This window comes from Jaculus jaculus, chromosome 11, assembly GCF_020740685.1.
Source record: "Jaculus jaculus isolate mJacJac1 chromosome 11, mJacJac1.mat.Y.cur, whole genome shotgun sequence".
Lineage (NCBI taxonomy): Eukaryota > Metazoa > Chordata > Mammalia > Rodentia > Dipodidae > Jaculus > Jaculus jaculus.
Window position 1 is genome coordinate 80,078,970 of NC_059112.1, and position 15,848 is coordinate 80,094,817.

The 15,848-nt window shown below is 41.2% G+C and overlaps 2 protein-coding genes across 10 annotated transcripts in view; one reads left to right on the forward strand and one right to left on the reverse strand.

Annotated features, from left to right (window-relative positions):
• Mecom (MDS1 and EVI1 complex locus) overlaps positions 1-15,848 on the reverse strand; it is an 806,791-nt gene that overhangs the window by 619,854 nt on the left and 171,089 nt on the right. The window lies entirely within an intron of this gene.
• LOC123453284 (aquaporin-3-like) lies at positions 7,536-8,376 on the forward strand. The gene has a single exon (XM_045130138.1). The coding sequence runs from the start codon at positions 7,570-7,572 to the stop codon at positions 8,374-8,376; it is 807 nt and encodes a 268-aa protein (XP_044986073.1). The 5' UTR covers positions 7,536-7,569.

Below are 15,848 nucleotides of genomic sequence, written 5' to 3' on the forward strand. Positions count from 1 at the left end.
GATGTCGTACAAAAAGAAAAGATTCAGAAACCTCTGGCTTGTTTTCTAACCCTTAAAGATGTGCTGGTAAGCTCAGACAAGTCTATAGTCACAGCACATTGTTGAGAAAATGGAAATCTGAATCCAGCCCCATCCACTGGTAAACTATAAGGTGTCATTAGCTTGTGATTGCAGTAATGAGGTAATGACATCATTCATTGAACAAAGATTTGTGGAGTTCTCCGAATAAAACTAAAATCATAATGTAATGGGAAACCACACTGCAGGTAACTCTGAGAAGAAACTGATGACAAAGATACCCTACTCCTGTCACAAGGAGATTAACCAATGAAACTGCAAAACACTTCCTCCTCACTAACAGTCTTATGAAATTACTTCTTTCACGTCAGGTGTCTTCAATCTAAATTCTTATTATTTTTTATGAGTGCTGGAATGGCCAGGAAATATGATATTCCACTTTCATTTCTGTATAGAAAAGACTAAAGTACCCACCATGGTTTGGGGACCATTGCTGAAGAGGTAGCAGAAAGTATGTAAGAGCCAAAGGAAGGAAGGAGTGTCTGCAATACTGTCTTCCAGACACAAAGTGGCCTTGATATTCATGACCTCACAGCAGCATAAGACGTTCATAATAGGAGGGGGAAATGATGGCATCAAAATGTACCAGAGACTAGTTGAAAAGAGAAAGGGATTCAATGGAGGAGAGACAGAAGGAGGAAGAGGGAAGGTGGTAGGAAGGTTTTCTCATCATGATATATTGTTTATACTTATGGAAGCTGCTTATAAAAAGATTTTTAAAAAGAAGAAGGCAGTAGAATGTTCACATTAAGTTCCTGGACCCTAGTATGAAACACACCAAGGCTTTGATCTTGGCTCTGCACTGACAGCTAGGAGATGGGCAAATAATTTCAAGGCCTTCATTTATTTATTTATTTATTTATTTATTTATTTATTTATTCAATAGACAGAAAGATAGAAGCAGACTGAGTGAGTAAGTAAGGGCACACCAGGGCCTCCAGCCAACGCAAATGAACTCTAGGTGCATGTGCCACCTTGTACATCTTGCTTACATAGATACTGGGGAATCAAACCTGGGTCCTCCAGCTTTGCAAGCAAGGGCCTTAACTGATAAGCCATCTCTCCAGCCCCAGGGCCTTCATTTTTAACTAAAACAATAATATCACCACTCAGAGAGGATAAATTACAATTGGGCATGAGAACTCAGTAATCTTTCCCAGAATCATTATTTTTTTCTCATAGTTTTAAGTGGTATCCATTTACAGAGGAAGAAACTGAGGCATCAAGAGGTTAAGTAACTTCCTCACGGTCACAAATCTAAGGTGCAACCTAAGTGATCCCAGAGTCTAGATTCTTGTCCTCACATCTTTAATGCTCTAGAAATTCTAGATTTTACTAGATATTAAATGTTCATAGCTCTTTGCAGCATAAAAAGCCAACATAGATGTCCTCTTATTTTAACATTACTCACCTAGAAGATAAAGCAGAAGCAGTCACTATCATTATCCAATACCAGCCAGGTGTTTTGGCACACATCTTTAATCCCAGCACTGGGGTGGCTGATGTAAGGGGTTCAAGGCCAGTGTGAGCTACAGAGTGAGCCCCAGGTCAGCCTGGACTACAGTGAGAATTTGCCTCAAACAGAGACAGAGTGAGAGAGAGAAGATCATTGTCCAATACCAGAGGACACTGGGACTCTGAGAATTCGGGCTTTACCAAAGGGTGCCACACAAATGAATAGCAAGATTGGGGTTCAGAACCTATGTCCTTGGGAAGTGTCATCCACCAGAAAACATGCCCATCATGCCCAAACTATAATTTTGAGACAATCATTCTATTAGAAAGCTATTACCTTCTCTTTAAAATATATAGTTCTTATAGCACTGTAAAGGGCATATCAGAAATGGCCAAGTCAGACAGGTTTCTCTGAAAGCAGTAGAAAGATAAAAGGTCATGTTCCTCACTCTCCAGAAACAGTTGTCAAGTCCCAGCCAACATGCAGGACTTACTCAGAAGGTTGATTAAGATGTAGCCCCTTGGGGCTGGAAGATAGTTTCAGTTGATCAAGTTCTCACCTCACTAGCATAATAGAACCCATGTAAAAATGTCAGGTATGGAGATGGGGAGATGGCTCAGTGGTGAAAGGCACTTGCTTGCAGGTCTGCTAGCCCAGGTTTGATTCCCCAGTACCCATGTAAAGCCAGATGCACAAAATGGCACATGTGTCTGGAGTTCATTAGAAGTTGCAAGAAGTCTTTTCTCTTCTTCTTCTCCTTCTCCTTCTCCTTCTCCTTCTCCTTCTCCTTCTCCTTCTCCTTCTTCTTCTTCTTCTTCTTCTTCTCTCTCCCTCTCTATCTCTCTCTCTCTCTCTTTTCACAAATAAAAATATTTTTAAATAAAGAAAATGCAGGGTATAGAGATAGCTCAGTAGTTCAAGCACTTGCCTACAAAGCCTAAGGACCTAAGGTTGATTCTCCAGTGTCCATGTAAAGCCAGATGGACAATGATGCAGGCATCTGGAGTTCATTTGCAATGGTTAGAGGTCCTGGAGCACTCATTCTCTTCCTCTCTCTCTCTCTCTCTCTCTCTTTCTCTATCCCCCTCCTTCCCTCCTTCTCTCACACACACACACTCTTTCATAAGTAAATAAATAAATTAAATATTTTTAAATGATATAAAAGGCAGGGCTAGAAAGATTGCTCAGCAGTTAAGGCGCTTGCTTGCAGAGACTAATGAACTGGGTTCAATTCCCCAGTATCCACATAAAACTAGATGCAGAAAGTGGTACACACATCTGGAGTCTGTTGGCAGTGGCTGGAAGTCCTGGCATGCCCATTTTGTCTGTCTTCTCTCTGTCTCTCTCTGCTTACAAATATATAAATTGTTAAAGGACATCCTCAGCTATATATTGAGTTTAAAGCCAGTCTGAGATGCATGAGACTTATCTCAAAAACAAAATAAAGAAATAAAAGAAAAAAAAAAGAAATAAGAGAAAAGAAACGGAAAGGAAAGACAGAAAATGCCAGGTATATTATGTCTGCTTGTGATCCTAGCACTAAGGAAATAGAAACAGGAGTATCCCTGGGAGTGATTGGCCAGCCAGTCTAGCCTAATTAATGATATACAGGTCAAAGACAAACTCTGTCTCAAAAAAAAATAAGGTGCATGACATTCCTGAAGGCAACACCTGAGTCTGTACTCTGACCTCCTCACACATACATGTACAGTCACACACACCCCACTACACACACACACACACACACACAATTTTTTAAATAAGATATAGATACTGAATTGAGGGAAAAACCTTATGGCTTAGGCCACTATCACTCAAAGGCAGAAAGAGATCTGATAAACATACAGATCATGAGATCTCTGAAAACCCTGGACACACAATAATTTTTACCTTGACATTTCCCATCCTCTTAGGCTCTACCAACTAAGTGTGCTTTTGTGACAGCAATGAAGATAGACACAAGGCAGCTTCATTAGTCAAACATATGTGCTGTGTTTTAACAACAAGATGCCTGAATTCCTAGCATCATATGCATTGAGGCAAGTTTTGTTCAGGGATGAAAACTGTGCCCAGCAGTAATGATGCTGGGTGTTCTGATTCCCATGCCAAGTCTGTGGCTGGCACATTGCCTGGGACACCAACACAGAGCTCAGCTTGGCAAAGGGAGTTGAAAGAGAGAGTATGCTTTTTCTTCTTATTTCTGTTTGGGGAACAACAAAGTCACATGGCAGCAGAGACACAAGCCACTTCTCTAAGAGCACGTCAGTATGTCATTAATATAGTCTATTGGCTAAAAGTTGCACCTAGAAGCAAAGCATGCCTTTTGAAACCATGGTGGCTTCAGTTTAGGCATCATATATTTGCTCTCAGGCAGGGCTACATGTGGCAAGTAGGAGGAGGAGATTATTCAACACCCTCAAAAAAGTGTTCCTTAGATAGTGATGTTAGAATTTAACAATGGATAATATACACTAACACTGGAGTCCTTGGGGCTGGAGAGATGGCTTAGCGGTTAAGGTGCTTTCCTGGGAAGCCCAAGGACCCATGTTTGACTCTCCAGATCCCAAGTAATCCAGACATACAAAGGTGAGGCAAGTACAAGGTCACACATGCTCACTAGGTTGTGCAAGCATCTAGAGTTCAATTTCAGTGGCTGAGGCCCTGGTACACCAATTCTCTCTCTCTCTCTCTCTCTCTCTCTCTCTCTCTCTCTCTCTCTCTCTCTCTTCCTCTCTCTCTCTCTCTCTCTCTCTCTCATAAACAAAGACTGGAGACTGTGAGTTGTGGGGGTAAAGTAACTCATTTGCTTCAATGCTGTAATCACTGATAAACTGCCCATACTCCAATAAATAACAAACCCATGCCCATGTCCATATCTCTAATTCAACTCAATTGGTCATCAAAAAACAAAAAAGATAATAGACTTCCCAGTAAGATGACTACATAGGAGTCACGCCAATCCAGCCTAGGGAGGGATTTAAGCAAAACCACAGCAAAATACACTCTTTGTCTGAAAAGTGAAGGTGCATAGGTTTTTATCAGCCATAGCAGAGAATCCAGAGAGACTACGATCCATCAGAAAGGAAGATACTGGCCAGAATCTCACAGAGGCACTTGTGAACCCAGACCCAGAATACCTGCCTGGCACCCAGCTACAGAAGCACAGGCCAAACAAGGGGATCTTCCAACCTCATCAGCCTCCTTGTAAAGTCAAGAAACCTGAAGGGGAGGCAGCAGAGATTAGCTGAGGAGCTGCTGAAGAGGACACAGCCAGGATCTGCTGAGCAGTTCCAGTACAACTCCAGGCTTCCTGCACTCTCCCATCCCCCAGCTATTCGCACCACAACCCTCCTAGAATGCCGTCAGTCCCCAGTGGCAGGACATCTAGCGCAGCTGATCAGAGCACCAGATTCACAGCACAACACAGACGGATCAAGGCTGGCACTCAGCATTGGTGACATTTGAAGCCACCCCAAAAGGTAACGAGGCCGACCAACAAAAAAGCAGGTACATAGGCCTGCACTGGAAGTGCTAATCTCTCATTCCATGTCAGGGCAGGTTATGGGTTACATATCCTTGGTTGGCTTTGCCATCCTCAATCAAGCTGTATTTGAGCGTTGACTATTGTTGTGTTTGATGCTTTCAGATTCATGGGGCCTTTGTCTTTTTCTTCTGTCATTATTGGGGGCAGGGTCTGATTCAGACACAGGCTGACTTGGAATTCATTTCAGAACATAAATTTCAACCTTCCAGCTGACAGGATTAAGGGTGTAAAGCAACACACACCCTTAGGGATTTTGGCTTTATAAGGTTATCTATTTGTTTCAATCCCCATACTTGCATACTCTGTGCTGGTTTTTATTGGATGCATATATTGCTCAGTAGAATTTTAGAATTTGCCAGTAAATTGCTACACCCAGCCCACTAAAATTCTTGAACAGCAGGGAAACTCAACACCTAGGATTACTTCTGTGGTTGGATTGGAGTACAAGAGCTACACTTGGCTCCTTAAACTCCTATTCTGAAGGTACATAAATTTGGATTTCCAAATCTAAAAGCACTGCAGATTGTTAGAAAACCTAAGCATCAAATCAACTCAGGATGCAAAAATCACAATATTATAATACAAGAAACACAAAGAATCAAGACAGTACAATGCCACCAACAATTATAAATCTATCATGAATGGCCCACAATGAGACTGTTTTAAATGAAATGCCTGAAAAAGATTTCAAAATACTAATCTTATCTATATTCAAAGAAATCAAAGAAGAAAACAAACTCCCGAAGGAATCACAAGAGAACACAGGAAACCAGCTTAATTAAATAAGAAGGCCATTACAAGACTTGAGTAAGGAAATAGAAATACTAAAGAAAAACCAAGCAGAAATACTAGCACTGAAAAACACAGTAACTCAAATAAAAACCTGTGTGGAAAGTCTCACCAGTAGAATAGATGAAGGAGAGAACAGAATATCTAAACTAGAAGACCAGGTAACAGATCTAATACAGTCCAACAAGGAGAAAGCTAACATAATAGGAAGTTATGGATGGGAATTTCAAGATATGCAGGACACTATGAAAATATCAAACATAAGAATTCAGGGTATAGTAGAAGGAGAAGTGCAATCCAGAGGCATAGTAAGCATTTTTCAACAAAATCATAGAAGAAAATTTTCCCCAAATTAGGAAAGAAATGCCAGTGCAGATACAGAAAGTTTTAGAACATCAAATAGATAAAACCTGAAAAGAACTTCTCCTTGCCATATTATAATTAAACTACTAAACACACAAACCAAAGAAAATATACTAAAAGCAGTTAGAGAGAAAAAGCAAGTCACCTATAAAGGCAAGCCCATCAGGATAACAGCAGATTATTGAACACAAACTTTAAAAGCCAGAAGGGAATGGATGGATGTATCCCAAGTTCTGAAAAATAAAAACTGTCAACCAAGATTACTTTATCCTGCACATCTATCTATCCAAATTGAAGGAGAAATAAGTACATTCCACAACAAAAACAGGCTAAAGGAATTTATGACAACTAAGCCAGCTCTACAGAAAATACTTGAAGGAATCCTTCATGCTGAAGAGAAAGCAAAGCATACACATGAGAAAACAGAAAAAAATAAGCCATACTCAAATAATAGTTAATGCAAGAGAGTAAAGGGAAACATGAAGCACTACAAAAAAGAAGAATGGCAAGAATAAATACATACCTTTCAATAATAACTCCTAATATCAATGGCCTCAATGCCCCAGCCAAAAGACACAGGCTTGCAGACTGGATTAAAAGGCAGGATCCGCCTGTTTGTTGCCTCCAGGAAACTTATCTCTCAGTAAAAGACGCTGACTTAAGGTGAAAGGAAAGAAAACAGTATTTCAAGTAAATGGGCCTAGGAAACAAGCAGGGGTTGCTATCCTAATATCTGAAAGGATAGAATTCAGACCAACATTATCGAGAAAAGATAAAGAAGGCCACTTTATACTGATTAAAGGAACACTCCAACAGCAGGACATTATAATTCCAAATGTAAATGCACCTAACATGGGGGTTCCCAATTTCATCAAACAAACACTTTTAGACTTAAGGTCACAGAAAACACCAAACACAATTGTAGTGAGTGACTTCAATACCCCGCTGTCATCCTTTGGCAGGTCATCACAGTGAAAAATAAACAGAGAGACATCTGGATTAAATGATGTCGTGGAACAAATGGACCTAACAGATATCTACACAACATTCCATCCAAAGACTACAGAATATACTTTTTTTCTCAGAATCACATGGAACATTCTCTAAAATAGACCATATATTAGGACACAACGCAAACCTCAACAAATACAGGAAAATTGAAATAATCCCTTGTACTGTATCTGACCACATGGGATTAAACTACAAATCAGCAACAAGAAAAACTACAGAGCATACACAAATTCATGGAGACTAAACAGTACACTATTGAGGCTCGCCGTGCCCGCCGCCCGCTGCCGTCTTCCCGCCTGCGAGACGACACGCCGCCGCCTATCCCGCCATGGGTCGACAGAAGGAGCTGGTGAACCGCTGCGGAGAGATGCTCCACATCCGCTACCGGCTGCTTCGCCAGGCGCTGGCCGAGTGCCTGGGGACCCTCATCCTCGTGATGTTTGGCTGTGGCTCTGTGGCCCAGGTGGTGCTCAGTCGGGGTACCCACGGTGGTTTCCTCACCATCAATCTGGCCTTTGGTTTTGCTGTTACCCTGGGCATCCTGGTGGCTGGACAGGTGTCTGGGGCCCACCTCAACCCTGCTGTGACTTTTGCCATGTGCTTCCTGGCACGCGAGCCCTGGATCAAGCTGCCCATCTACACACTGGCTCAGACACTGGCTGCCTTCTTGGGTGCTGGGATCATTTTTGGGCTGTACTATGATGCAATCTGGAGCTTCGCCAACAATGAACTTGTCGTCTCTGGCCCCAACGGCACAGCTGGCATCTTTGCCACCTACCCCTCTGGACACTTGGACATGGTCAATGGCTTCTTTGACCAGTTCATAGGCACGGCTGCTCTTATTGTATGCGTGCTGGCCATCGTAGATCCCTACAACAACCCTGTCCCTCGCGGCCTGGAAGCCTTCACCGTGGGCCTTGTGGTCCTGGTCATTGGCACCTCCATGGGCTTCACCTCCGGCTATGCTGTCAACCCTGCTCGGGACTTTGGTCCCCGCCTTTTCACCGCTCTGGCTGGCTGGGGTTCAGAAGTGTTCACGACCGGCCGGCACTGGTGGTGGGTACCCATTGTCTCCCCGCTCCTGGGCTCCATCGCGGGCGTCTTTGTTTACCAGCTCATGATCAGGAGAACGTAAAGTTGGCTCACGTGAAGCACAAGGAGCAGATCTGAGTGGGCGGGGCCACTCCTTTGAGCATCCACAGACTGTGCAGGGGCCACTTGCTAGAAGCCCCCATGAGAGTTCCCTCGCAGGCTAAGAAGCTACCTGTCTACCCTACCCTGCTGGATGCCCCCACCCTCCAGGATTTCCACTGGACCTTCCCCAACAGGATATGAGGTCCCCACCCTTAAGCCATGGTGGGCTCAGGAGTAGGTCCAAGCATCCCTGTGTCTCATGAAGGGAGAAAATGGGCAGCAGGTGTGTGTGTGCGTGTGTGTGCATGTATACGTGTGTGCACAGGTTCCTAGTTACTCAAGGTAAGAATCCAAGCTTTCAAAAGGATTTAGCCATTCAGGGGTGGTGTCCATATGTGAACAAGGAAAGTGCACGTTGCAAGGACTCCATGAGGAGTGGACCAGATAAGTGTGTGTCTGTGTGTCTTGGTATATGTCTGCCCTTTTTCCTAAGTGGGGCTTCTCTAGGCTTTGGGGGGGGTTGCTAGGATGAGGGGGCCACAGCTTTCATTTGGAGCTGTGGCACTCCTGAGTAGGAGCTATGTTAATACGTGTCTGTTATAATGTAGGCATGGGGAGAGGGAATGAAGTCCAGGTCATAAGTTTCATGTTTGCTTTTAAAAAAAAAAAAAAAAATATATATATATATATATATATATATATATATATATATATATGGCAGATGTTATAGTCTTGGGAATAGGGGTAGGGAGACTCCATTTTAAAAAAGGTTTTCCTTCCCTTAATCCTCCATTTTACAATGTATCCTTTTTGTCTTTTATATAAAAATGAATAAAATGTGTATCTAAAACTAAAAAAAAAAAAACAGTACACTATTGAATGGTGAATGGGTCATTGAAGAAATCAAACAAGCAATCAATAAATTCAAAGAATCAAATGATAATGAGAATACAAAATACCAAAACCTCTGGGAAACAATAAAGGCAGTCCTGAGAGGGAAATTTATAGCTCTAAGTGCCTATATTAAGAAATTAGACCAGGAATAGATGGTAAGACCCTATTGCTGAAGACTTCACATACTTGGGTTGCAAGGCCACTGAGAAATCCTGCTGGAACTGAACTGATAACCTCCTCCATGTAGACTAGCTAACAGAAAACTGGAAGAAGCCATTCTACATGTAGTTCAATGGGAGAAAGAGATACCACCAGTGAAGATACTCAAGAGTGGACACTGTAAGCCTTATAATTGGCCAGCCAGGCCAAAGGAGCCAACAGGTGCAACAGTGGCACGTCTGTGTCTGTCGTGGTGGAAACCAACTGCCCTCCACTTGGACTGGAGGTCCGCTCCATGGGGGAAAACACATCCCTGATACTGAAAACTTAAAACAGGAGTATTCATGAACCCTAGGGGTGTAACATCTGCTGATGTCTGGACAAATGTATATACCATGCTTATCAAACTGCCCAGTAAGCACTTCTCTTAATATTTATACCCTTATAGTAATGCTACTCTCACTTTGGGTAGAGAATCTTCTCTTTTCAGATGGCAGTGACTTTGGGATGACTCAGAAGGTATTATAGTGCAGGAAAGAAGTGACTGCAGTACTGAGTAACATCTCTATCACATCTTCCAAAGCTCAGGGTCTAATGTGAAAGAGGTGGAAGAAAGAATGTAAGAGCCAAAGGAAGGGTTGGACTCCTTACAACATGCTCCTCCAGACACAAAATGGCCTGGATATCCATAACCTCACCATGCCTGACACTACCTACACAAGACCATCATTAGAGGAGGAAAACACCATGACATCAAAATAAAAGAGAGATTGATTGAGATGGGGAGGGGATATGATAGAGAATGGAATTTCAAAGGGGAAAGTGGGGGGGAGGGTATTACCATCGGATACTTTTTATAATCATGGAAAATGTTAATAAAAATTGAGAAAAAAAAAGAAATTAGAGAGTTCACAAGTAAACAGTTTCATGCTTCACCTTAAGGCCTTGGAAAAAGAAGAACAAGGCAAACCAAAAATCAGTACATGGGAAGAAATAATAAAAATTAGGGCAGAGGGCTGGAGAAATGGCTTAGTGATTAAGCCTTTGCCTGTGAAGCTAAGGATCACTGTTCGAGGCTCAATTCTCCAGGGCCCACATTAGCCAGATTCACCAGGGGGCGCATGCATCTGGCGTTAGTTTGCAGTGACGGGATGCCCTGGTGTGCCCATTATCTCCCTCTCCCCGTCTCTCCCTCTCTCCTCTTCTTTCTCTCTCTGTCACTCTCAAATAAATAAATAAATAATTTTTTAAATTTTTTAAAATTTTTCTTTTTTTTTTTTTGTTTCTCGAGGTAGGGTCTCACTCTGGTCCAGGCTGACCTGGAATTAACTCTGTCATCTCAGGGTGGCCTTGAACTCATGGCAATCCTCCTACCTCTGCCTCCTGAGTGCTGGGATTAAAGGCGTGTGCCACCACGCCTAGCTCTTAAAAAAATTTTTTAAAAATAATTAGGCAGAATGTAAGAGCCAAAGGAAGGGTTGGACTCCTTACAATGTGCTACCTCCAGACATAAAATGGCCTCCATATCCATGACCTCATAGTGCCTGACACTACCTACACAAGTCCATCATAAGAGGAGGGAAAGATCATGACATCAAAATAAAAGAGAGACTTATTGAGATGGGGAGGGGATATGATGGAGAATGGAATTTCAAAGGGGAAAGTGGGGGGAGGGAGGGTATTACCATGGGAAATTTTTTATGATCATGGAAAATGTTTTAATAAATTGATAAAAAATAAAATAAAATAAGATTTAAAAAAATGATTAGGCCAGAAATTAATGAAGTAGAAACAAAAAAAAAATCCAAAGAATCAATGAAACAAAGAATTGGTTCTTTGAAAGGATAAACAAGATTGATAAACCCTTAGCAAATCTGACCAGAAAAAAGAGAGAAGAGACAAAATTAATAAAATTATAGATGAAAAAGGCACCATTACAACAGATACCAAAGAAATTCAGAAAACCCTAAGGACATAATTTAAGAATATATATGCCTTAAGTTTGAAAGCCTGAAAGAAATGGATAATTTCCTTGATTCATATGACCTACCAAAATTAAATCAAGATGATATAAAGCACTTAAATAGATCTATAACAAGTACAGAGATCCAAGCAGTTATAAAAGGTCTCCCAACTAAAAAAAGTCCAGACCCAGATGGATTCACCAGTGAATTTTACCAGACCTTCAAGGGAAGAACTAACACCACTGTTTCTCAAACTTTTTCATAAAATAAAAAAGGAAGGCATTCTACCAAACTCCTTCTATGAAGCCAGCATCACCCTGATACCAAAACCAGACAAAGACAGAACAAAAAAAGAAAATTGCAGACCAATCTCCCTCATGAACATACATTCAAAAATTCACAACAAAAATATTGGCAAACAGAATCAAGAATATATCAGAAAGATTATTCATCCTGACCAAGTAGACTTTATCCCAGAGATGCAGGAGTGGTTCAACATATGCAAATCGATAAATGTAATGCACTATATAAATGGATTGAAGGACAAAAATCACATGATCAAGCTGAGTGTGGTGGGACACACCTTTAATCCCAGCTCTGGAGGCAGAGGTAGGAAGATCACCATGAGTTCTGAGACTACATAGTAAATTCCAGGTCAGCCTGAGCTAGAGTGAGATCCTACCTTGAAAAAAAAATCTCATAGTCATCTCAGTAGATGCAGAAAAGGCATTTGACAAAATCCAACATCCCTTCATGGTAAAAGTCCTACAGAAACTGGGAATAGAATGAACATATCTCAACATAATAAAAGGTATTTATGACAAACCTACAGTCAACATAATACTAAATGGGGAAAAACTTGAAGCTTTTCCACTAAATTCAGGAACAAAACAAGGGTGTCCACTAGCCCCACTTTTATTTACTATAGTAGTAGAAGTCTTAGCTATAGCAATAAGGCAAGAGGCCCTCATTAAAGGGACACAAATTGGAAAGGAAGAGATCAAATTATCATTATTTGCAGGTGATATGATTCTATATAAAGGACCCTAAAGACTCTACCAGAAAACTGTTAGAGCTGATAAATACTTTTAGCAATGTCGCAAGATACAAAATAAACACACAGTAATCAGTAGCTTTCCTGTATACTAACAACAAACATGCAGAGAAGTAAACCAAGGAATCACTCCCATTCATAGTTGCCTTTAAAAAAAAATAAATAAAGTACCACCGGGCATGGTGGCATACACTTTTAATCCCAGCATTTGGGAGGCAGAAGGAGGAGGACTGTCATGAGGTCAAGGCCACCCTGAGTCTACAAAGTAAATTCCAGGTCAGTCTGGGCTAGAGCAAGACCCTACCTCAAAAAACTTTTTAAAAAGCCAAAATAAAAAGAAAAGAAAGTACCTTAGCCAGACATGGTGGTGTACACTTTTAATCCCAGCACTCAGGAAGCAGGTGTAGGAAGACTGCTATGAGTTTGAGGCTACCCTGAGACTACATAATTAATTCCAGGTCAGCCTGGGCCATAATGAGACCCTACCTCAAAAAATAAAATTAAATTAAATAAATAAAGTACTTTGAAATAAACCCAACCACGGAAGTGAAGGATCTTTGCAATGAAAACTAAAAGACTCAAGCATGAAATTGCAGAAGATACTAGGAAATGGAAAGACATCCCATGTTCTTGGATTGGAAGACTCAATATTGTGAAAATGTCAATCTTACCAAAATCAATCTGCACATTTAATAGAATCCCCATTAAAATTCCAATGTCATTCCTCACAGAAATAGAAGAAGGAATCCCAAATTTCATTTGGAAGCACAAAAAACCTCTAATAGCAAAACAATTTTGAGCAACAAAATTAGGCTGGTGGTATTACTACATCCAATTTTAAGATATATTGAAAAACCATAATATCAAGAACAGCATGGCCCCAGTACCTGTGTAAAGCCAGATGCACAAAGTGGCACATGTGTCTGGAGTTTGCAGTGGCTAGAAGCCCTGGTGCACCCATTCACACCCCTCCTTAATCTCTCTGCTTGCAAATAAATAAATAAAATATCTTTCAAAAAGTAAAAAAAAAAAAAAAATAGCATGGTACTGGCACCATATAGATCAATGGAACAGAATACAGGAACCATATGTTAATACAGGCAGCTATAACCATCTGATTTTTGACCAAAAAAAATGCCAAAAATGTTCATTGGAGAAAAGGCAGCCTCTTCAACAGGTGATGCTGAGAAATTGGATATCTATATGTAGAAGGATGAACATAGATCCTTGTTTTTCTCCATGTACAAGAATTAAGTTCAAATGGATCAGGGACCTTAGTATCACAGCTGAAACTCTGAAACTCCTAGAGGAAAAGGTAGGGGAATCCCTTCAATATATTGGCATAGGCAATGACTTTCTGAATACAACCCTAATTGCTCAGGAAATAAAACCACTAATCAACACTGGTTTCTCATGAAATTTCAAAGCTTTCATACAGCAAAGGACACTGTGAATAGAGCAGAGAGACAACCTACAGAATGGGAGGAAAGGAAATCTTTGTCAGCTATTCATCTGACAGAGGATTAATATCCAGAATATACAAAGAACTCAAAAGGCAAAATAATAAGAAATCAAACATCTCAATTAAAAAATGGGCTATGAGCCGGGCGTGGTGGTGCATGCCTTTAATCCCAGCACTTGGGAGGCAGAGGTAGGAGGATCGCCATGAGTTCAAGGCCACCCTGAGATGACAGAGTTAATTCCAGGTCAGCCTGGACCAGAGTGAGACCCTACCTCGAAAGACCAAAAAAAAAAGGGGGGGGGGCTATGGAACTAAATAGAGAGTTCTCACCAGAAGAAATACAGATGATATATAAACATCTAAAACAGTGTTCAACATCCTTAGCTATCAGCTAAATGCAAATTAAAGCTACTTTGAGATTCCATCTCACTCCTGTCAGAATGTCTATCGTCAAGAAAACAAATAGCAATAAATGTTGGAGAGGATGTGGAAAAAGGGAAACCCTTCTACATGGTTGATGGGAATGTAGTTTGGTACAGCCATTGTGGAAATCAGTGTGGAGATTTTTGAGACAGCTAAAACTAGATTTACCATATGATCTAGCTATAGCACTCCTGGGCATATATCCTAATGACTCTTCTCACTACCTTAGAGATACTTGTACAACCATGTTTATTGCTTCTCTATTCACAATAGCTAGGAAATGGAACCAGCCTACATATCCATCCACAGATGAATGGATAATAAAAATGTGGTACATTTTCACAAAGGAGTTCTACTCTGCAGTAAAGAAAAATGAAATTATAAAATTTGCAGGGAAGTGGATGGATCTGGAAAGGATAATATTAAGTGAGGTAACCCAGGCCCAGAAAGCCAAACGTTACCTGTACTCTCTCATATGTGGATCCTAGCAACACATGTTTAGACTTGTGTGTGAGCTGGAACCAAAAATCAGTAGCAGAGGCCAGTAAGCTTAATCTTCTCCTATTTCTCTCTCCCTTCCTCTCTCTCTCTCTCTCTCTCTCTCTCTCTCTCTCTCTCTCTCTCTCTTTCTCTCTCTCTCCCTCTCCCTTCTCTCTCATCTCACTATCTCTTTTATATTATTTATCTTTTTCTTCCCTCTCTTCTTGGGCACTGACCTGTAACTCCCAGTATCATCCACAATAAGCTTTGATCAGAGACCTACAAGGTTTCCCAAAAGAAGACAGATTTCTGTCAGAGTACATGATGACCCATCAAAGGTTAGTGGTAAGACTCTACTGCTGAAGACCATATGCTGTTGGCAAATAACATGGAGTGCCATGGCTGGAAGAGAGTCAGTCCCCAGGCAGTCAGCACCTATAGTGCCAGAAGGTGCTACATAAGTGACTGGGGGAAACTGACCAATATCTGTCTAAGCAACTCATGGTCTAATCTACTTAGCAGCAAACAATCTGACATGATGCTCACCCAAGTGCAATAGCAGCGCATAGCCATGGTGGGAAACCAACTGCTCTTGATTTGGCTAACTGATCTTCTCAGTGGAATGAAACCCATAGCTGGAGCTGGGAAACAAGTCAGAACCATACTTAAAAATGGGCCCGGACTCCATTATCATTAAGCGCCCACCAATCATGGGCTAAAAGAGGGCCTACACCTATTAAATTCTCTCTAAACAATAAGGGTTATCACATTTACCTGGTGCTAACTTTATTCTCCATTAGAGAATCTGCTTCTCTTTTACCAATAGACACAGATCCTAAGGAGAGAACCACCCATCATACCTCAAAAGGACCCCAACTGAAACTAAGAATAATTGGGGAAATAAACAAGAGTGCTGTTTTCTTGGTGAACCTGGTACCAGCACAAAGGTGAAGGAGATAGACAAAGAGAACAATCAACCCCTACCAAACCAGATATCCAGAAACAGAGGCTCTCAAGACCTCATCACTGAAACAGAC

What these genes read in the sequence shown, in the direction of transcription:
- LOC123453284 (XM_045130138.1), top strand. Translation starts at nt 7,570, where the DNA reads ATGGGTCGACAGAAGGAGCTGGTGAACCGCTGCGGAGAGATGCTCCAC.